Source organism: Sylvia atricapilla, chromosome 18, assembly GCF_009819655.1.
Source record: "Sylvia atricapilla isolate bSylAtr1 chromosome 18, bSylAtr1.pri, whole genome shotgun sequence".
In the NCBI taxonomy this organism is placed as follows: domain Eukaryota; kingdom Metazoa; phylum Chordata; class Aves; order Passeriformes; family Sylviidae; genus Sylvia; species Sylvia atricapilla.
Genome location: NC_089157.1, coordinates 11,344,244 through 11,367,716, shown reverse-complemented (window position 1 = coordinate 11,367,716; position 23,473 = coordinate 11,344,244). Strand labels below are relative to the sequence as shown.

The 23,473-nt window shown below is 42.5% G+C and overlaps 1 protein-coding gene across 2 annotated transcripts in view; it reads right to left on the bottom strand.

The window, feature by feature from the left end:
• Window positions 1-23,473, bottom strand: part of TEX2 (testis expressed 2) — a 39,135-nt gene that overhangs the window by 10,982 nt on the left and 4,680 nt on the right. Inside the window, exons 1-7 of one of the 2 annotated variants that reach the window (XM_066332391.1) lie at window positions 18,296-18,316; window positions 13,942-15,581; window positions 7,618-7,818; window positions 5,656-5,986; window positions 4,286-4,533; window positions 2,836-2,985; window positions 1,385-1,484 (exon numbers count right to left, since the gene is read on the bottom strand). In XM_066332391.1, the coding sequence (XP_066188488.1) occupies window positions 1,385-1,484; window positions 2,836-2,985; window positions 4,286-4,533; window positions 5,656-5,986; window positions 7,618-7,818; window positions 13,942-15,555 (2,644 nt within the window). In that variant the 5' untranslated portion in view covers window positions 15,556-15,581; window positions 18,296-18,316. Of the gene's footprint in view, window positions 1-1,384; window positions 1,485-2,835; window positions 2,986-4,285; window positions 4,534-5,655; window positions 5,987-7,617; window positions 7,819-13,941; window positions 15,582-18,295; window positions 18,317-23,473 lie in introns of those variants that run through there. The other variant, XM_066332392.1, reaches the window with a different exon arrangement.

Here is a 23,473-nt window from a genome sequence, read left to right as displayed (position 1 = left end):
CCATTTCACAAGCATCACTCCTGTAAAGATTTTAAAAAGTTTTCCTTTGTTCTGTAACTCCAAATAAAACTTCCACCAATGGTGCAACCACTTCATTGGGAACAATTGAGGCTTCCTAAGGGCTGTGGAGAACCTCTGTCCCACACAAGACAAGAAGCAGCAATATGCTTTAGTTTCCCCAAAACTGACTGCACTCCAGCTTGTTCCATCTATCCAACTCTTACTTCTCTTAAAAAGACACATTTTGTTCCTCATGCCAACTAAACAGTTTGCTCTTTTCAAACACGCTCTGTTTATAGAGCTCAGTGGAAAATATTCTTTGGAAAAGTTGAGAGCAAAGTGCCCAGTGTTTTAGAGATAAGGCTTTTCCCCAAAGAGCTGCAAGTCTCAAGCAGATAAGGGCAAACAATAGCATTTGGATACAGGCAGCATTAACTGAAGTGTGTCCAAGGGGATTTTAGGATTTCCCCCAAGTCTCTTTTGTTCAGTTTTATGAGGGAAAGGTTATTAGTTACTATCCTCATGCTTTTAGTCAGTGATCTGAGTGGCACAAAGTTTTTAGTATTAAAGTTTATTATTCTCCTCCTAAAGTCCTTGCAAAGGTCAGTGACACCACATCAGCTCCTCCAAGGAAATATTTCCCTTTAGGCCAATTGGAAATTTCTCCACATTGACCAGAGAAACTCCGACACAATTTAAAATTAAAAACTGCTCTGATTTTATCCTCAATGGCATCTACCTCTCCTCAACATGTAGAACAAATGCTTTTGAGGCTAAAAACCATTATTCCAAGTTGGGGTTTTTTTGCAAGACTACTTAAGTGACATGAGTATCCTCAAATATGGGACCGTTTACAAGCCAGAAGGAATAGAAAACAAACAGTTCTAATTCATAAGTATGAAAGTCATCCAGCTTTTAAAAAAAGCTGTATTTAATATTAAGGATATAAAATAGTCCTGTATTTTAAAGGTAATTTTCAAAACAACACTGTATTCTTGCTTTCTAAGTTATTACAATTATATTTTCTGAATCCCTGTTTTCAGAACAGGGCAGCTTCTCTTGGAGAGCCAAGAGCCACTTTCTCTGGTACAGAATCAGACCTGTCTCTAGGAGATGTGCACTGCTCTCTGCAGTCCATGGCAGTACCTGGTGTCTGCATCTCTGCTGCATGCGAATTTTAGTTTAGTTCAGTCATTATTTCCTGCAGAAGAACATGATCACATTTCCACATTTACAGAAATACATTTACACTGAGATAAAGACCCCTGAGTGCCTCAGAATAAGCTCTTACTCCACGTACCTAAAACATGCACAAGATAAACAGATCAACATTTGGTTCTCCACAGATACAAAGGCAAAACCAGCAGGTTTTTTTGCATTTTACCTCTGTGATCAATAGAAGGTTTGAAGGCTTGAAGGATCTTGGGCACTGCTATCCCCATGTCAAGCTCAGTCAGAGTCAGCTCATTCATGAAGTAGGGCAGCTAAAAGGACAGAATAAAAAAGATCAAATACATGAACTAAACATCAGTTTCCTGAGAGAAGCAACCTCATTAAACTTAAGGAATGGGCTGAGCTGAAGTGTCACCAGTGAAAGAACACAAATGTAATGACACAAATTTCTTACTATTCTAGAATTTCACAGTTGCTAGTTTCAAAAGTTTTTAGGGAGAGATCAGACATCTGAACTTGTTTTTAAAATTATGCTGAAGTTTAGATGCAGACCTTAAACCATCAGCATGCTTTTTAGTCAAAGTATGTAAAAAGCTCAAGAATGAAGTGTAAATCCTATTTCACTGTGGATAAAAATCAAAGAGTTTGGATTTTAACTTCAGTCATATATTCATCATTGATGTTTTATCAGTGTCTCAGCCTCTTTTATCTTTGGCAAATTCTTTCATGGAACATTACCTTTTCAATCTGTATGATCATTTCAGTAAAACAGAGACCCAGAATCATGATTTGGGTATCTAGTGACTTAAATATTTCTAATTGACAGACAACGTATCTCGTGTGAACAGACACTGCTTTAACACACCAAAAATACCTCCAGCCCCCATTCCCAGTTGTTCCACTCACAAAGTCACCAGTGAGATGTCTGGGTACCCTGAGGGGACAATTGTGGAAGCAGCAGGGCAGAATTAGGCTTCTGCTTATTTCCCAAAGCAAAGGCAGCACCATCCCACAGCTGGTGAACTTCCAAGCTTTTGTCAGCAGGACAACAACTTCCTCTGCCTTTAGGAAGAGGGAAACTCCTCCCCAGCCCTCAGCAGCTGGAGCCTGTGCTGAACTGCTGCTGCTCAGGAGGGTTTAGAAGGCAAGGGAAGACAGAAGTCACTCAAAAGCATCACTCCTCCCTTCAGCCCTGAGGTGGGGCAGCTGGTGGAAGCTGTCACCCCACAGAGCTTTCTGCAGAACTATTGCTCCCACTGACCTCCTGCAGCTCATTACTTAATTACATTAAGTAATTAATGTCTGAAGTTAAACAGGAACGCATTACAGTTGTGGTTCCTTGATGTCCTCAACCTTAAAAGCAATCTGCTGTTTCCCCAAGCAGATTTCTTCATTTATATGCAGTTCTATTCATCCCTAATGTCAATACAATAACATTTTAATTTTTACATTAAAACTGGACATATACAAATAGCTAATCCAGCTGTAGGACATTTTAAACATGCTGAGAGTCATCAGAAACTGAACTGCCATTCTGTAGCACATGAATTGTCTTTTACATGTGAATGTGAAATAAGTCTTTCTTGGACTATTTGAAAACTCAAAGACTGTGTTTCAATTTCTCCACAAGGAGTGCATAATGCAACTCTCCAGATCAGGTACCTTTATTTTGCTAAGTTTCATCTGGATCTTCTTTGACACTAGATCAGACCAATACTTCTCTCCTAAAAAATCCCAAAATATCCTTCCAAGCAGAGCATTCACCCAGGCCTCCTGTTCTTCTTCTTCAGCTTCCACGTTGGCATCTGGCAACTGGAAACATAAAGCAGGTTATTCAGTTCTATAAATTCTATAAAATAAGGACAGAAAAGGCCTGATTTCTATGGGAAGTTCAGTGTTAAGAGCCCGGGTCAGCTCAGAACACCAAATGCTCAGCACAGGGAGCAGCTTTACAAATGCATCAGGGCTGCCACCAGCCTGTCATCATCCTGACATGCAGCAGAGGGAATGAGACCACACTGGTACAGACTGACCTCTGGCAATGAAATGAGAAAGCTGTACGGAATTTAACCTCTGGCAGAAAAAGCAGATAAACCCAGGGTGGGCAGATTTATAAATGTGTTTGCAGTAAGAGATACTCTCTCCTGCCAGTCAGATCTGGAAGAACAGGTATTCTACTCTTCCTCTGTTTTATCAAAAATTGGAAATCAAGACCCGACCTTACACCCTTAAATCCAGGTCAGAAACACCACAAACAGATGATAAACACAATACAGGGGATCACACTCCTCCTTCCAGTGTTTGCACACAGGATTCAGGAAACTGTATTGTTCCTTCTGCTGCATTAAAGGTTTGGATTGCAGCACAAGAGAATCCTGTCTTGGTTTCCTTGAGAACCATCTCAAAACACCTGGAAATGTTATACATTCAGAGCTGCATCACTGACTACACACAAAAGCCACGGCAGCTGAAATGATTCTGGGTGTGCACACACCACCACGGCAGAACAGGAAGTCTCCATGAAGGAAACACAACGTACTGAGTGCCTGCAATGACAGAGGGACTCACCACCCTGCATTATTCCAGGCACAACTCCTGGAGCGAGGAGAAAGGCAGTGCTTTCTCAGACAGGCAGGTGGGTGCAGCCTGGCCCTGCAGGATGGCTGGGTGAGGAGCTTCTCTCTGCTGTCACAGGCACTGCCAGCACTGCTCAGCTATTTACAGAACACTCCTGACACGGGCCACGGTCAGCAGCAAACCCATCACAGCTTCAGCAGCAAACCCATCACAGCTTCAGGAGCAAACCCATCACAGCTTCAGGAGTCACTGGGGGCTAGAACACTGGGGGAACACAAGTTGTGTTTGTTCACACATTACACCATGGCCTCCTATTCCATTTTCTGGGTATTGTATGAATGTCTGGAGACAAAGATGCATGGCACGAATTACAGCTTTAAACAGTGGTCATGTTAACATTAAAGATATGTTTATTGTGAGTGTTGTACTTAGGTTTTGTTTACTGTGAGTGACTGAGATGCAGTCCAGGAGGCCAAAGGATTAATAAGAGCTACAGACACTGTTCATCATTCCTTCAGAGCACAAGTGTTATTACCTTTTTCACAGCTGTGGGGCTGCTGTCTGCACTGAGCACTGGACTACCTGAAGGGCTTTTCTTCTCTTGTGGAATACACTTGGCCATATAAATATTGTAGTCCAGGAGCATTTTCTGCCTCATGCTGCCAGCCAGGTCCTTGTGCTTTGGCTGGGATGTGACCTCCTCTGCGCTGCCCTTGCTGCTGCTCCTGCTGTGGGTGAGGGCTCCAGACTGACCATCAGCTCTGCTGTGTGCTGGCAGCACCCCTGAAATCAAAGGAATGATGACACCTGGTCAGCAGAGAGCAAATCTGACAGCCAAACACCACACATACCATCGTCAACTTTAAAGGAACAAATTCACTCCACAGATGTTTCTCCTGAAAAAAAGAACAGCGTGGTGCTTATTGTGAAGGCTAAAAGTAAATTCTACTGCTGTGTGTTTAGGTGGCCCTAAACCCAAATTAGCCAGAATTTGCTATGACTCAGCACTCAGCAGGCTGTGGGACTGGAGCAGTCAGCTGATCAATAGCATTTTTAAATATGGACACACACATATGTGTAACACATGGCAGAATTCCCAACAGCCCTGCTGGAGAATGCCTAAAATAAAAATCAGGTGATTGAAATGCACCTATGACTAAGGTTTATTTTTTCCTAACCTAAACACAGGCAGTTACAATTAAAAGGACTGTCAAAAGCATGTAACTGTTAGAATTTTAATCAGCTATTAATTTTGCATTTGCATTTCAAGAAGTTATGTGCGAGAAACAAGGTTAACTAATTTTTAAAAAGCTTCTCAGAGAATAAAGACAGAAAAGCATGAGTCATTCAGGTTTAAAATTCTTTCAGAGGATGAGTTTATATATATATATATTCCAAACAACTGATCAATATGATAATGTTTGCTGGTTCTGATAGATAGATAAATAGATATTAGTGCAGGACCTTTTATTTAAACAGAGAAATGTGTTTTGTTGTGACACTAACCCATGAAAAAGCTCTATTCTTTACAGGAGACTCGAGTGGAAAGAAGGACAGAGGAGGAAAAATGGGTAATAAGAGAATTGGGTCTAATACTGCAAATGCTGACATCAATTCCAACGTACAGAAAAAGAAGAGCCTGAACGATTAATCCTTTACAAATATGACAGGAGTTGTTACAGTCACTGAAAAACAGTGCATTCAAATCAAATAGTCTAGAAATAGTAATAATGTTTGAAAGCATAGAGGAAAACAGATGGGGGTAAGGCAGCAATGAGAGGCCAAGGTAAGGAGAAGAGTACCTTTGGTATTATTATTTTTCACTTGTGAAAATCACTGTGGCACCACCAAAACATAACCTTGGTTTGTTTAACAGACTCCTACAAGAAAACAAAACCTGAGTACCTGGCTTGCTCCCACTGGATGGCTTCTTGGCTTCAGACTTGAGCTTTGATGCAAGAAGGAACCTTCTGAACCACTCCTCCTTCTCCCTACCCGTCCTCCCAAAGAGGTAAAGCACTTGATCCTTTTGGCAAGTGTACTTGGCTCCATCCTGAGGTTTCCTGGATTCCTCACTGCTCGAGTCCACTTTGTCAGCAGGTAACTTCTCCTCTGCAGTCTCCTTCTCAGCCTGGGCCTTGGCCATGAAGTCGTCCTGTTTGGCAAGTTCAATGCAAATGGGGTATTTCTTATTCCAAATTCGTTTCCGTGCCAGACTCTTGGGAACCAGGGAAATCTGAAGGACAGATGAAAGGGTTCAATGAATTTATTTTTCTCTTGTATCCTCTAGGTTTCTACACTCAAGTAAAGAACACAGGAATGCAAGAGATGGAGGTCCCACACTGGATCTGCCAGTTTAAGTGACTCAAATTGCTGGTGGACATCCAACTGCTGTCACTAAGTCTCTGGTGAGCCAAACCTTGGAATTAAAACAAAGGCCATTTAAGCAGATTATACCGTGTGGATTAGAAACTCTGTTTTCATTTAGATCACCTTATTCTCGTGGATTTGCAGAAAAAACAGAAAAACCAAGAACTGTATTTCTGGGACCACAGGGAGATAAACAGATAAGGACATAAAATAATCAGAGTCCAAACTGAGTTTTGAACACAACTTTTCATGCCCAGCTTAGGAGATGGAGCGTTTGAAGTTGGTGACAGCCACATCAAATATGTAACCATCAAACCAAAAAACTGATCTGCAGATAATTATATTCTAAACTCAGTATATTTATACTGAACTAAGACAATGCAAGTGATTAGAAGAGTGGTTTAAAAAGAAGTTAAAAATTCTTATGTGGGATCTAAACTCAGCAGTGTTTTCCAAAAACTGTGGGCAAATACCTTGAGGAATAGGCATAATTTGTTTATTATGGTCAGGGCACTTGGCACTTCTGTAATCAATTGGGGCTGGGCAGGGGAAATACTGGAAATTTTTCTAAGGTTCTATGGGGTACCACCATCAGCCTAGTGCTCCACAGAACATGACAGCTTTGCTTGTCTTTGTGATGGGGAAAAATAAACCTGCAAAAGGCAGGAATCTAAGCTTTTGCTTTATCTCTTTCACTGTCTCCCTTGAATGGAAGGCAGAGCTGACAGCATGCTCCTTCCCCAGACAGTCAGGGGAAAGGAGGGAGGTTTTCCTCACTGCTGCCTTGGTCCCTCTCACTCCCAGTCAAGTGAAGCGTGGTTTCCTCCTACATCTGTACTGCCAAGGCCCTCCACTGATGCAGCACATTAAAAAAATCCATCCCCTTAATAATTAGGTATTGATGTATTATTTAAAACGGCGCCAATGGAATCAGCTTCACGTGGCAACTCTTGACAGATCTGAGGGAGGCAAACAACATGTAGGAAAAGTGTCCTAGAATTATTGCTGATGCACTCTTCCAGCTGCAAAAACTCCCCAGGCTGGGGGCACCTAGAGCAGGTCATGTTCCAGACACCTCTCACTCTCCTCTTCCACATCCACAAACCATGTACATCCCCTCTTTGAGTGAAATGCAAATATTGTCTCAGCTGCCTCGGGGTAAGGACAGCCACCAAAGAGGAGGCATTTTGGTGTCACCCTCAGAAGCGCCCCGCAGTCACCTCACACAGAGTCTCAGAGCTCCCAGGAGTTAACTCTGCTCTCTAGTGCCAGAGGAAAATCCTGCTTTTCCCAATTGTGTAAAATGTATTTCCCTCCAAATCCTGCTCAATCTTCCTCCCCAGCACAATCTTCCTCCCCAGCACAATCTTTTGCAAGTTAGTCACGACAAGTTTTATTTAAATAATGACAGAATGGGAAAATAGAGGGGTGAAAAAAATTTCAGAGTTAAAAAGAATTTGCAAAGTATTCTTTGTTAAAATCCGATCTAAGACTCACCTTGCTGTCTGTTAGTTCATAAATCTTTTGACTGACATACGTGACTTCAGGCTTTGGCTCGTTGTACACAGCTCTTCTGGAAATGTTTTTGTTGGGTTTTGAGAGTCGCAGGGTGCTGCCTTCCAGTCGCACATAGACAGAGTGAGTCAGTGTAGCATGGTACGTCTCTGGGTCGTAATTATAAATCTCATTCATCCATCCCTAGAGAAGAAGACACTGTTACCAGGCTTTTAAGCTGCAGGAAAACACAGACCTAAAACCTTGAAATGATGATTTTGCTGAAGTTATTTCACTTAGCGCACAAACAGAAGGAGGCAATAAATGGCACAAACGAGGGAGCACCAAACCAGCAGAGCACGAGCTCAGGGTGAGATCCCAGCACACAGAGTGTTTTTCCTGACTCAGACCTTTTGTGTAAGCAGCACAGGGTGCTCTCACCTCCTCCCAGGAGCCACGGTGGGACGTGCAGATGCAGGATGCCAGGAAAAGGCACGGGGCAAAGGGCTGAGCACAGAATCCTGTGCTCCCAGCTCAGACACTAATCACCCAGAGCCCAGCCAAGCCAACAGCCTGTCTGCTCACAGGAATCCCCACAGTCAGGGACTCAGTGGAAGAGCACAGTGGAGTTTGCTGTCATGCACCATCACCCTTTGAGATCCCTTAACGTGCTGTGTAACTGCCCAGCTACAACACAGCAGTCATACACGTGGATTAAATCCATCTCATTTCTGGGCTGGAAAGAGAGCACACCACAAACCATCCAGTCCTGCTGTGACAAGCCTCTGAGTGCTGACTCTGACCGTGGGGGTGACGCTGCTCCTTTCTCCAGTGTCTGATTACAGAAACAGAGATGGCAAATGGGGCAGAAGACAGGCAGAATGCTCACTCAAGGACAAGTTTTCCTTCTCTTAACCTGCCACACAACATTCTTGGATCGTTGTTTTTCTCTGCACATCAGAACCTTCAATTCAGCACACTCAGTGTTCATCAGTGTCAACAGACAGTGAAGGGGAGCAGAAAATCAAATTGCACCTTTACCAACACCTCAGTTTTTACAGTGGGCAGAAGTGAGGAGAGCTGAATGAGCACCCCAGCACTTCTCAAAACAAAAAGTGGTAACTACCTTATGCAAAACACCCCAAAAATTACTGCAAGATTTCAACTTATTAAAGAAGTTTCCACCCACCCACAGAAACGTAAAATTTACTTTTATGCTCATTTTCTTCCGTTTCAGTGCCACATAATTTCCCACAGTAGACACCATACACTTTCTTAGGTGCCATAGTAACAGTGATATCTCTTTTGCTTACTCCAACATCTAGCTTCATTTTCACTACAAACCCTGAAAAAACTAGATAAATTAGCATTTCTTTTATGTTCAGGAAAGATTAAGCCATTCATCTTTGCTCAGCTCCAAAGCAGATTATGTCTTTTATTAATAGAAATGCCTATACCAGGACATACTCTTTGAAGAAGCTTTATGGTGTTTTTTTTCTTACACTGGGTTATACACGACTCCCATATAGCAAATACAATGCATAAGGAAGAATTTTCTATAAGCAACTCTGCACAGCAGGGCTGACGTGGGTTTGAGGCACAGCCCATCTCCTTCCTAGAAATTATTTAGCCAAGACATCTTTGAGCAGACAGCAATGAATCTTGAGGCAGGAACTCCAGCTGGACTTTCTGCAGCCCAGGAACACCACGTGAGGTGCCCAAAGCCACTGTGTGTGTGCAGGAACTGGGCTATCCATATGGCCCACAGATCTCTGCAGCAGCTCCCACCTGCCCCAGTGAGCTCTCCAAGCTATTTCTAGCTCAGACAAAGTCTGGGGCCTGCAGCCAAGCACATGTACAGATGGGAATTTGCTGCCTCACGAGTTTCTTGCCTTCTCCTGGAACACGGCAGCGGCTGGCACAGAGAGAGGGCTGCTGGAGAGTGGGTCACTATGCAAAGCTCAGTGACATGAGCCCTTTCTCCACGTCTAACAAGCTTTCTATTTCCAGCAGAAAGGCTGGAAACTCACGGGCACACGTGGTACCCGGGAGGGAAGGTCACACTGCACCTGACATTCCTTTAACAGCCTCTTTGGGATGAGCTGTGACGAAAACAAGGAGGGATTCACCCATCGAAATATTCCCTGTGCCAAAGTAAGAGGTAAAAATCCCTGCTGCTTTCCTGATCTCTGCCATGTGCCCAGGCTTCCCAGTCCAAACAAAGGGATTAGCTGTACAGTCTGCCAAACACACAAGTCTCACAGCCTGGGTGCCCTCCCTGCTCACCCACAGCCCAAACCAACTGCAAACAGCACAGCCAGCAGCTTATCAGCAACTGGAGAACCAAGTTCAGCTTAAAGTATCTGGGGTTTTAACTGCAGACAAAGTTGGGATGAAAGAGAGCATATTCCTACAAACCCTCCTTGCACATAAAATTTTAGTTTTCTAATTTCTAAGGATGAAGTTTCTTATTTGCCTTCGACTTTCAGGTTATTTTGTTACAGAGATACACTGCAGGGCTGACAGTAAAATGGTAATGCTTCACTAAATGATGCTTCTTCACTCTAATAATGTGAAAACGTATGGCAGCTAAAGGAATTTTATCTAACAGTGTTAAAGGGGGTAACACCACCACCTGCCTTCTCACTTCAGTGATGTTAGTTCTGTAAATTGTTCCACCTAGCTTTAAAAACTCTGAGAAGGTTGTCCAAGAAGCCCCTAAAGTCACTCCAAACCTCCTGCACTATAAAACAATTTCAGCAGAAATACCTCTGCCTCTCTTTTTGCAAAACCGAATTGGAACAAAAGACTCACAGCCCACAGAAAGCGTTTTGCAATGCGCCCAAACAGAGAAGTTGTGTCACCAAAATGTGCTAGCAACAGATAAATTCTCCCAGACTACTGAACAACAATGGATTTCCTTGTGTAGGAGAGGAGTAGGACAGGTCTTCTCTGTTCTAGAGAAGTTGTTACAAGAAGAAATGTAGTAATTCTGGGGGGACAATGACCACAGTCATGCGGCACTGTGCAGCTGATGGCATTTCCCCGACCCTGTGATCTCCATCTGTAAAGGTCAGCAGCTGCTCCACACTCCCAGCTGAGAGCAGGAGATGTCCCTGGCCATGAGCTGGAGCCCCCTGAGCTCAGGGCACAGTCCCCAGCCCTGGGAAAACTCCTGGGACACGGCCAAAAACAGCTCCAAAAGCCACCCTCCCCAGTCTGATCCTCCTCTTTCCTGACTCTGGGCTCCAGATTCTTTATTCAAACTGCAGTTCAACAGAATAATTCATGTAAGAACTGCACAGGTGTCATAGGTACCAACTTTTTAGTGTTATGTATTTAAAGTCTCAGGTGTGTTAACCATAACCTGAGAGGGAGAACTGCAAAAGATCTTTATGAAGGACCCAGAGGGCTGGGGGCACACACCAGGTCTGTGGGGAAAAATAAATTAAAAACACGACTTAGGATACTTTTAAATACATACATAAAAAAATCACAAAAGCCACTTTCACAGTACAAGCCCAAATCTGGATTAAAACTGTCCTTGAAGTTTCTTAGTGATATTAACCAGTTAACAGCCATTATTACTAAATTATATAATCAAATGCTTTAGCACCAAAATTTTTTCAAGACTGTTGATCACTCAAATCACAATTGTAATAGAATTCCTCTTATTGCCACTATTTTATAATACTTCCATAGCACTTTGCTTCTTAAATGAAGGAAAAATAAAAGGCTTTTTTTGAGCTTCATTCACAGGGAATCCAAAAACACAAAAAAGGTCTGAGGTAGCAGAAGCAACCATCACCTTAACTGGAAAAAACATTTGTATGCCAGAGGCCACTATCAAACACCAAATCCCCTGGATGGTACTCAGGAATAGCAGCTGATAAAAAGCCTCCTCTTTCTGCACAGCTCTAACTCAAAACCTGCATTTCTCCAGCAGGCACTGCCCCTGTCTGAAAGTTCTTTCTAATGGAAAGGGTAAATTTATCGTTTTCATTTTAGCTCTTACTTAAAACTTTTCAGATCAGCCAGCACGACACAAGAGAGTGCACAGCTGAAAGGCCAAGAAGGAAGTCAGAAGAGACTAATGGATTAAAGAATGAAAAAATGTGGGCAGAGAAAAAAAAAAAAAAAAAAGATAATGAAGGCAGAGAGCTGAAAACTAAGGGAATAAGCAGATACAAAAACCTGCAATGAAGATGCAGGGGTTTTCTGTATTTTCTGGTTGAGGGGATGTTTCCCCCAGCAGCAGGGACATTTGACTGAGTTGGGTACAGATACCTATAGAAACACACACCAGCACAACAGAAATGTGCCTTTTCCCACTGCCAAGGAACAATTCTGGGGGAGACAACAACCTGTTCAAGCATTTCAGCGATTGCTGAGGGGAATTCTGCACTGGCTCTCAAAACCTGGGAAATGCAGACTTCTCAAACAACACTTCCACGGGGAGAACACACCCATACTTGTACAAAAATACTCTGACAGCAGTCTGGCAGAGTCCCAGCTCCCTGAGCTCCACAGGAAGGGCTCTTACTGGGTGCATTTATCATTATTCCAGGACACCAGTCCAGGCCAGAACAGCAGAGCAACAAGCTCTGAAAGAACATCTTCATGCAAGAGCATCAGGCTTGATTCTCCTGTATCCCTGAGTTTTGTTACAGATGAAGTCTTCAGCTGCCTTTTCAGAGATTTAAGCTGTCCAGCACTCATTTTGACAGATGCAAATATAAAATAGTTGTATGAAGTGGGAATAATAACTTGCAATCTGCTAAATCACATTACATTATGTTCCACTACAACATGGGCACCGAGCTGGTTTTTAAACTCCTGAAGCATTTACGCATTAAAGACAATTACTTTGTGTGTTATGAGCACAAGAAACACTCAGCAAGTCATAACAACCATTAATCTACATTCAGACAGACTTCTCCTGTTCATTTCTTGCCTACAGCCATTTTCATAAGATGTAAGTCCTCAATAAAAGCATTAAAATCCAGTTTAAAGGCTCCTGACTAAAAGCTGACATCTCAGAGACAGCCTAACACCAGCCAGAAATGAACAGCAGGATCTTCACCAGCTTTCAAGAACCAAGGAAGGGTCTTGTTTCCAAATAAGGAGGACTAACCCAAAGGTTTGTAACAATTTGGATATGGGAGCAGAAGGTAATTCAATTGGGCAGATAGCAGTGTTCAGCCTGAATTCACTGCAGCAAAAAATAACCACAAATCACATCATTCACAAAAAAAAGGGGAACACAAAGGTAGAATGGGGTTAAACATGCAATTGTCACCTTTATGCAACAAAAAGCAGAGTTTTATATTCTGTTTTTCTATCTTTTCAGTGACCTAAAGACACGTGAAATTAGCCATCAATACACTGTAGATTCTACTGTATATACCTTCTGAATTGAAATTCATTAAATCTTTGTGCTGTGACAATTGGAGATGCACCTTCAGAAAGCTCAATTTAATATTTACACAAACACAAAAAATGCCTCCACAGTCTGAGAAGCAGGTGATATCAAGTGAAGGTTACACCACCAGCACTCAGAAATGCTTCTGCTGCACAGCAGAAACCAGGAGATGCTCTACTGCTCAGAATCCTGCAATTGGGAAAATAATAATTTAATTCATCGCAGATGGAGATGAGGAGGGCAAGACAGGGAGCAGAAGGAACAGAGGGTTGGATGGTCACAGCTGGAAAGGCAGAACAGTGACACAGAGGGACAGCAACGTGCAGGAGCTCAACAAGCGCAGGGCAGAGAAGAGAAGGACAAATTTTAATTTAAAACCCAGCTCTGAGGCACATTTTGCTGAACTGTAACTCCTCCTCCCATTTCAATTAGCTCATGTTTGAGGAGGACCCATATGCTCCCCAAGTCTCTGTGCTCTACTTGAACACAATGCTTTTGTCTCTGCTCATGAACAGATCAGACAAATTACTGCCTAGACAGCAAAATACCCCAGAAACAAAATACATCTCCCAAGATGCAGCTTCAAGCACAAATGTGATTTTACACACTGAACTTTGACACTACTTGCTCTCAGAAGTTCAGCTGGATCATTTCAAATCTATCAGCAAAGCCATTTGTCCTTTTCCTTTTGAAGAAATTCCATTTTCTACGAATCCTTAAAGACACTCAAGTCTTAGATATTCCTAGATACTAAACCATTTGTGCCCCTGCCAAAGTGAGTTGACCCTAAAAAGCTATTTACAAATGGGGACCTTTCAGCTCATTTACACCCTCAGGATAAATCTAGTTTACTCTTTCTACCCAAAACAATGCACACAGACACACACAAAATGCCATGACCTCACCTTCAGTATTTCAGGTTCTTTGATGTCTAGAGCTCTTCTATTCCATCGCTTTTTCATGCTTTTATGCAATTTGAGATACTCATGAGTACGTGGAGTAAGAAGCCAAATCGTACAGACAGCTACCATAAATCCAAGGGCCATTCCAAGCAAAAGTCCACTTAAATAGCCAGGGAGAGGGATAACAAGGTAAGCATAGACTAACAGTACTAATAAGTACAAAGTTTTCACTGGTATTTTGGGCTGTTCCACATCCAGATTATTTTCATCTTCACTACTGAGCAGAGTAAGTGTTTCCTCAGTCACCTCAGGCTTGACCACAGTTTCAGCAGGTTTATCAGTTTTGCTTTCCTCCTCCAGCAAGAAAAAGTCTTCAGAATACAGTTCACAAAACTCCTCATCCTCCCTGCTCACTAGTGCAGACAAGGAACATTTTTCAAGTACGAGGGAAGGTTTTGACCCCACGTCCTTTGTGCTTGCAGTCTGAGAGCTTTTGGTCTCCATCTCTTTTGCATCTTCCCCTGCCCCTCTGGACTGATCACTCTTAGCCAGGTTAAAGTCACTCGCAGAGAAGTCCCCTTCTGAATCACACTCCTCTTCCTTAATGCTGTAGTTGTTATTGCTTTCCAAATGGCCATTCAAACTGGAAAGGTTTGAGAGTTCTGAAGCACTTGAAGATAAGGCTTTGGGCCTGTGGCTACTACTTTCATCACCCATTATTTTACTGAGCAGCTGAAGAGGCTCGTACATGACCTCAGAAAGGCGTCTTTTTGTATCCTCAATTTTAGCCTCCATTTCAGGTACTTTAAAAAAGGAACGAGTGTCAGAGGGGGATGTCAATGGAGAGGAGGGGGCGGTTTTAGAATCACCACCTGAAGCTCGAGGCTGAGTGAACTGTTTGAAGAGGTGCAAGTTCAGTTTGGAGTCGGGTGGCCTGTAAGACACAGCCTCGGAGTCCTGTTTAGAAGTGTCTGTAGACAGAGATTTCACCAGGGTTTTCATTAACTGTCTGTGTCGCATCGGCGGCGTGGGCTCTTTTGGTTCCACTTCTGTTGAAAAGGACTTGACCAACCCCTTAAAAGGCCTTGAACTAGGAACTGTGGATGATCCACTAGAGCAGGCAACTGACCTGGAAGGGGATGAGGATGGGGAAGACAGACTGGATTTCTGTTCCACAGGAGGTGCTGCTGCACCCGCCGTGCCGAACGTGTGACATGAGTGTGACGATGGAGACAGGACTGGTGGCAGTGCACTGGGTATTTGGGACGGGGAAGGAGAGTCCAAGAGCTTTACAGTTTCTGCAGTTGGCAGCACTGCAGGAGATGCAGAGTTGGCCACGTTAAGCGAGGTAGCTGGACCGAAAAGGTCATGGCCAGTATGCTCAAAGCAGAGGTCTTCCTTGGCTTCAAGTGCTGTTACAATGCTTTGGTCATCTAGTTCCTCATCAGGAAACTCTTTGAACTCCTCTTCCTCCTCTTCTTCCTCCTTCCCAAATGCAGAGAAATGAATAGTGATGGTTTCTCGGGAGACAGATCGTTGGACCTGCACTTTTGGCGTTGACTGCTTTGAGGACATTGCACCAGTTTTCTCTGCATGGCGACTGTTCTGACTGGTCATTGCAGGCTCCAGAGATGTGTCAGAGACTGGGGAGAGAACAGAACACCACGGTAAGTGCATTTTCCCCCCTTCAAATACCCTCACTTTCAGCCATTAAGCCAAACCCAACTTTACGCAAAAAAAAAAATCCCAAACCAACTCACACCAACAAAAAAACAAGAAGCAGGAGATGCCAATACTCAGAACTACAGATGTAGGTTACTGTGTGCTACTTAACGTATTTTCACATGCCACAAAATGGCAACATTAAAATACACCAGGCTGTTAAAATTATCTTCAAGTGCCCTGAAATTACAACTCATCTCTGAAGCACCACCTATTTTCCCTGCCAGATGCACCTCTGACTTCCAGAGCCCCATCCCACCCCAAACACACTGAAATTCTTCACTCCTAATCCCAGTCCCTTCTACGTGCAATGTTTAATGCTTTATACCTTATAAATAAATAAAATATGAAACTCAAAGCAAGGTCAGAAATACATAAAGGCTGTCGTGTGGGGAGAGCATTACTTAAGCATTTTATTGCCTCATGATTTTATTGATTCATGAAAACGAAATTAGCATATATTTCCATGGACAGGAAAAAGCCTTTAACCAAGGCTCTGGTGCCCATACACAGGGATGGAGCAGGAATTACAAGATTAGCTCTGCCTTTCCAGCTGGGAGGCAGCACTTTATCTCCACTGCCAAGACAGCGAGTTTACCACCAGTAACCGAATTATTTTTCAGAAGCTGTTCAAATGCTGTAATCAAACTGTCAAGCTGAATTAATGCGAGGCCTTTGCTGACGTTTAGAGAGCAGTGCAGAAGAAGGATTATGTGGTGGTGAAGAAATTGCACTTCACAAACAGTTGTGACATCAGATTGTATTATCCAGCCAGTGCCACCTGTTCGGCATCATCACCCTGCTAAAGGTTGGAGCCCTTTCTGCTTCCCAGCAGAGCTGTTCATGTAAATTTTTTTAACCTGCCACTAAACTAAGCTGGGTTAAACATTTTAAAACAGCAGATCTTTTGCTATGCAGCTTATTCAGAGCAAGTATCTGTCCACAACTCCCTATGCACTACAGTTGTCCATTTTATGGCTCATAAATTGTTGACAATTCCTTGCCTCTTCCAGCATTTCTGGACTTCTCCAGAAGGCTGCAATGGAAGAGGCTGCATGTTAACCTGCTTCGTGCAAAGCCTTCAGAAATTTCATTTTCAGAAATTTCAAATTCAGAAATTTCATTTTGGTTTAAGTCTCATTTCATCTGTCAGTTTGGATTCAAAGAACCAAAAGAAACATTCACACCCTGGTCAAGTTTTCAACTGACATATCACCAGTACTCTGATGACTGCTTAGGAGACAAAGATTCTTCCTAAAGATCACTTCTGACTTCAGCTTTTACCATGGACCAGGTTTCTGCTGTCCTCCCCAAAATCCACCTGACCCACCAAGGAGCAGCATTAACAGAGAACTCCCTTCAGTGGTGGGGATGTGCCTCCAGCCCACCTGGGGCTCAGCAGGGTGTTTCTCACCACACCTGTGCATCAAGGAGTTACCCAAATACTAGGAACTCTCCGTTACCTGAAGTTTACTATACACTCATCAGGCAGCTGTAGGTATAACTTTGGTGAGAAATTTGGTCTCTCATTTCCCTGTTGGATCAGCACCCCTGGGAACCACCAGCAGACAGAATCCTCTGTCTCCTGGCCACCAGGGACACAGCTCCATTTCACACGCTTCAGACTGCAAATTAACAGATCTTTTGGAAAAACACCCCCAAATTTGTTTTGGAGAGGGAAAAAAATACAACCAGACAAGATATTTATCCAACCTCACTTCCACAGTGCTGGGCCATCAGCTACCACACGTTTGGTATTTTGGCCCAGTGGTGAAACTGCAAAACTAACACACCGAAATTTTAAAGTACCAAAACCCTACACATTCTCCAGGCCACTGAGCCATCACAACACTATACACTAAGGAAGGGAAAAAAACCAAACCATAATGGAACTCCCACAAATATAATGACAAAATCCCCCTTGCACACAATCCTGTTGGCATCAGTCTGACCCTTTCTCCTCTGCTGTTCTGCATTTAACCATTTATCAATAATCTAGGAAAGCAGGAGAAAAGGATTAGCAATTTCTCCCCTCCCCAGCATTTTCTCTGTGGCATTTTGTACCAGCCAGAACTTCCTGGGTTTGGATAGCTCTTTAACACGCTGTGTTTACACTGAACATTAATTAGCTGGTGTTTAAACACCAGTTGCCATGCTGTGCTAATGCAGTGCTAATGACCTGAAACAGATGAACTTTACTTGCACACACCAAATGTACTGAAAAGGGATTTTACTGCTTATTGAACAGGCAAGATTTTAACACCATGATTAACAGAGAAAGGATGGAAATTCTTCATTAGCCAGTATTTGCCTACCTTAAGCACACTACTGTACCACAAATTATGTCATATAAAAGGACGTTTCATACCTGTTCCTGAACACAAACTCTGTTTTATTGGGGAAGATTTGGGCTTTCATTTTGTTTTTCGTTCCCAAAGCAGATGCTGAGAATTTTTTTCCTTGACAGCTCTTTCAGTAGGTGTTAGGTTTTGATAAAGCTATTTCATCAGGCTCTTGAACTATACATTTTTACCCCTTAAATCATTTGAACAGATTCACTTTTCCTCCCTCATTTCCTTCCCTTACTCCTCAGCTCCTCTCCCAGATGTCTGAAGACCTGATGTTGCAGCCTCACCATTTGAAGTGGCACAATTCCAAACTGACTGTTTGCAGATTATATAGGTATTTTCAGAAACACAGGTTTTCACTGGTCCTCCTTTTGAAGGCCACACTGGTCCCCATTCTCTAGCTGCCTCTTCAGGGATTTTTTTTCTGGTGTTGATTCTGCAGATGCAAGGCATCAGTTTTATTTATGTGGCAGGCAGATCTGAGTAACAGCCTTACATCCTCAGGCTTTAAATTATTCAGAACATGAACTTTTACCCGGAAGGGAAGAAGGCTGCTCAGAAAAGAATTCTCTTCCCCCAAAGGTTTGAACTTTGGATGCTGTTGCAGGGTGGAATGAGATAGCTGCCAACCAGCTGCTGCCATTTCCACTTCTGACCTCAAGGCACTCCAATCCTCACCTAGAGGCACTGCTCTCCGAGCCCCAAGAGCAGGAACACCGGGGCAGGCAAAGGGCAGACAACACTGCTCACCCCACCCTTTCCTACTGCGGTGGGGCTGGGGATGTCTCTGGATGTCCCCAGCACACAGCCACGACCTGCTGACAAACAGGGACACCCAGGAGAGGCTGTGACAGCTCCTGTGAGTGTCCTTCCCAGCAAGGGCTGACTGGGCAGAGCTGCAGCCACCCAGCCCTGTGTCCTGACACCTTTCTGCTCCTTGCCCTGCAGGGGACAAACACACCCCAGCCTCCTCCAGCCCCAGAAATCACCTGCTCACAGCACTGAGGAAACACACTCTGTCCAAGAGCCTTAGATAATTACACCGACAACTTTATAGAGCAAAGCAATTATTTTCACATTAACAATTCAGAAAGTGATTCAAACAACAAAGCAGCAAACTAGGAACTAACTTCAAATGTCAAAGTTGCGTATCCCACGCTTAGTCATGATCATTGCTTTGGAGAAACAGGCTGGATTGGGTAACTACCTTCACATGCTTTGCACAGCCAACTACTCCAATGACACTGCTATTGCTTATTGCAACATCTTCAGGAGGGGGAAAGGGGGCACAGTATTAGCAAAATGCCTTCAGAAAAATGTGCAGCAAGGTTCAACACTTGTATTTTTGTTGCTACCAAACACAGACCAAAGAATGTGTTTTCCACCAAACAGAAATTCCTTTCCTCCCAAGTAAAGGAAAAGCCCTAAAGGTTATTGAACAGCACTGCAATACTTTGCCCTGTATCTGTCAGCTGCACCAGAAGAACAAATCCTAAATGCTGTTCAGGGAACAACTCATTTGATTATTGATCATGCCACAACTCAGCTCCATGCAGACTGCCACAGCTGTTCCCAGGGAAAGCTGTTTCTCCTGGTCGTGCTCCTGCTTTCCCCAGTCACCCTCCTGGGCTGTCCCACAGACAGCTCCTGCCTTGGCAGACTGGGAAAAACCTCATGTTCTTTAGGATCCACGGGGCCTTTTTTATTATCACTTTGGGTTCCATGACAGTAATTTTCAAGTGTCAGACTCAAAACAGGTAAACACTTCACACTCTAAACCCACCCTCCCTGGCAGGAAAGAGAAGAGGTGTGTTTATTTTAGATAACCTCTGCAGCCTCCACGTGGAGTGACAGGTTTTGTATTAACAGGAGCCCACTAACACATTACAGCCCTGTTCCAAACCAGGCCAGCAGCACATTAAACCTTTCCCAGGCTGGGAACACCTCCACTCCACAAATATGATCTGAAATTCATATCTGCTCTCAGGAGTTCTAGATTCTGTTTGATTTACTAGACATTCAGCCAGTATCTGCCTTCCAACACTGCAATTCTTTATCCTTATTTTACACTAAAATAAGTAACAGAGTTCTCAGCATCAGACAAAATTTTCTGTTAAGAAGTCTTCATTTCAGGTCCTTCAAAATGAAGTACAGTATTAGTGAAAAGTGCTACTTTGCCAGAGAAGGAGTCTAAAAAGCCAATTCCCATTTAGCCCAGAATGCCCTTCCTGAAGCAGAGAGCACAGCTGCTGGACATTGTCTGTCACATGGATTTCAGCTCATTCAGCAGATCTATACCATGAAAGACAAAAAAAAAAAAAAAAAAAAAAAAAAAAAAAAAAAGGCAAAATTCAACATTCTTTCCTATCCCCATTCAAATTTCTAATTATCATCAATTAAATTCCCCGGGCATTTCCATGAGTTAATGTATTCCATAGTTAACATCTATTGTTCCTTTTACATGCACTAGTCATTACTTTTAAATGAACGACAGAGCCGGGGTTGGTAATTACTGCCACACAATAGCCCTGTGAAACCTTCCTGCCAGGGATCCAGTTACCCAGCCCGGAGAGAGGAGGATTTAAGTTTTCATCAGGAACAAGAGGGAACTTTTCCTTCACTTTCCAAGTTCATGCAACTGGATTTGAGACACAGAGCTGGGGAGACAAGGAAAAAAGACCAACCAAATCTGCTTTAAAGGGCAGAAAGGGAAAAGTTTCTATCACTATCAAGAACTATTAAAAGGCTGCAGTGAAATGTGTTGAGCAGAAGCCAACCCCAGACCATGGCCAAAACTGATGGTGCCACCCAGGAAGGATCAAAAGGCACACACAAAGCACACACCCCTGACAGGGTAACCCACCAAACTGGGTGAGGGGTAAAACACCTCCAGCTGCAGTTCTCTGAGCATCACTGAAAAAAACCCAAACGTTTTTGTGCAAATGCTTCTAAGTTCAAAAGAATTTAAGCTAAATAGTCGGCATTTAAGTGTGCTTAGGGATACTTGAAAACACGATCCTGGGAAAGATTTTAAAGTCTTGTCAATGAGATTACACTTTTAATGAAAATTATAAACCTATCAAAGAGACGAGTAAGAGTCCTTTTAAGTGCAGGACAGAAAAGTCAACTAAAATTGCAATAGCAAATAAGGAGTCTTCAAAACGTCTGGAATTTTGTTGCAGACAAAATTACTGGAATTTTGTTGCTGGTGCTGACGTCCCCAAGCTTGTCTTTACAACACTTCAAAAAACAATCAAGCAAAAGTTGTTTAATGTTAGCTAAGAGAGTGTATTCTGTATTAACATTTTCCCCAAAGACCTAAGAAAGGTCAGCTACCACATTAGTTCCTCTGCCTTTACTGATAGAATAATTATTATTATTTCCTGTTCTCCTTCTGTGACACACCACTTACCAAAAACTTCAAAAAGCTGCACTGCAGTCCCATTTTAACAAACACAAAAAGCTAAGCAGTTAAAAGTCCTCCAGAAACTCAGAAAAATTTAATTTCTTATCTAGTGGTTTTCTGAAGGCTGAAGTGAAGCAGTATTTTTAAGAACCCAACATTTTTCCCTAACAGAAGAAATAAAAGATGTTTTTAGGCAAAGCTCTGCTCTTTGGAATAGATTCAAACTGCACCAGAGTGTAATTATATTAAAGAACATTTACTCCCAGTTGGCACAGTAAGAATAAATAAAAGTTCTAGCACATACATCATACTTTCTCCATTCACGTTCTCCTCCTATGAATTATATTCTTGTTGATCATTTGTAATTGCAAGCAATGAGGCAGCACCTTTTCCTTCCAAAACACTCCACATTGAACAGTTCAAAGGGACCTTTTCTTAGTTCCCAGAACAAAACAAAATAGTAAAAAGCCACCACATCCCCCTCTCTCACTGTCCATCACAGATTTTGGGGTTTTAGTCATTTCCTGTAACATATATTGCTGTCTTTAAAATGATGTTAAAATATGGGTTTTTTTCCAGATAGCTAGTTGCTAGCATCAAAATTACCTAAAAAACTAATTTGGCCACAAGTGAGAAGAGAAATGCCCCAGAAAAAGAAAAGTTTACAGACCTAAATCTGGAGTTTCTGCAGCAAGGGATTCAGAAATAGACACATGAAAACAAGGGCAAACTCAGAGACAGCCTAAAGCCACCTTTCCCCACTTTTCTCACACTGCTGTGTCTCTTCAGAGTCACCCTGGCAAGCCAAAGGAGAGCAAAAAAAGCCTAACAATGCTCTTACCATTTTGAGCAATAAATACATAACTGCTGCATTTGCTCTCTTCTAAAAGGGAGGAGAGTTTACATCAGGATCTGTTGGGGCTGCACAAGTTCTGCATCTCAACAGAACATGTTGGGATTTCTGTGATAATAAAGCATCCAAAGTTTACACATTTTTTTATGTGGATGTACATTTTTTTATGTACATCCTGTGGAAAGGGTAAATGGTGAGGTAAAACTGCAGAACTGCAACTCCTTCTCTTATCTCAGTGGAAAAAAACCCACCTCCTCATTAATCTGATAAAAGATTCTCTAAAACCTCTGTGGATTAGCCCACAGCTGAAAACTCTGCCCACATCTCTGATTAAATGAAAGGTCACTATGAAATCTTTAGGGGAAATTTTGACCAAGTGACTTAGAGAAAAGTGTGTTTCCAAAATTAAGTAAAACAAGGTGCCCTGAATCTTAAATTAAAAAGGGCTTACCAGAATTGTCTTGCAGGCTTTTTTTCCCAGTGCAAATGCACATCAAGAGATAGAAGTGCCTACAGGTAGAAGTGAGCATTCAAGGATCTCTTACATTTACACTCATTTCCCTAACAGAACAATGCATGAATAGTCACAGCACCTGCCAAGGTAAAACCACCATCACACACCTTCAGATGAGAAGGTTTTAAAAATAAACAGGTTTGTCCACACGAGGCTAAACTCAGAGACACAGAGGAGCAGCACCAATAAATAATTCAAACTCTAGGTCATGTAAAATGTTGTTATGAGAGACAATTAAAAAAGGAATCTACAGATTTACTCATAGGTATCCTAAAGACATCTTTTTTCTTTTTTTTTCAGGGGTTTTTTAATGCTCAATCCAATTTCATATTTCTGATGTACAGCCTTCATTTTCATTTCATGTTCTGCAGAGGATTAGCATGCAAGGTGCTTCATGGCTTTTTAACCTGACAGCACAAAACATGGCACACAATCATGGTTTCTATGGGTCTCAGAGATATTTTCAAAATTACAGAAGGGGATATTCTCTGGTATTGTTAAATTATTATTAAATTATTTAATACTTAGAAATATTTAGAAGTTTTGGACCTTGCATAGCCCTAAGAAGCAAAGTAATAACTCTTCAAATAAAATAAACCATTAGAAAAAAACCAGCCAAAGATCTAGGGAGCAAGCAGCTGGCACAAAGTGAAACAAGACTAATCAAAGCAAGGCTATTTTCAGAAAGCTTA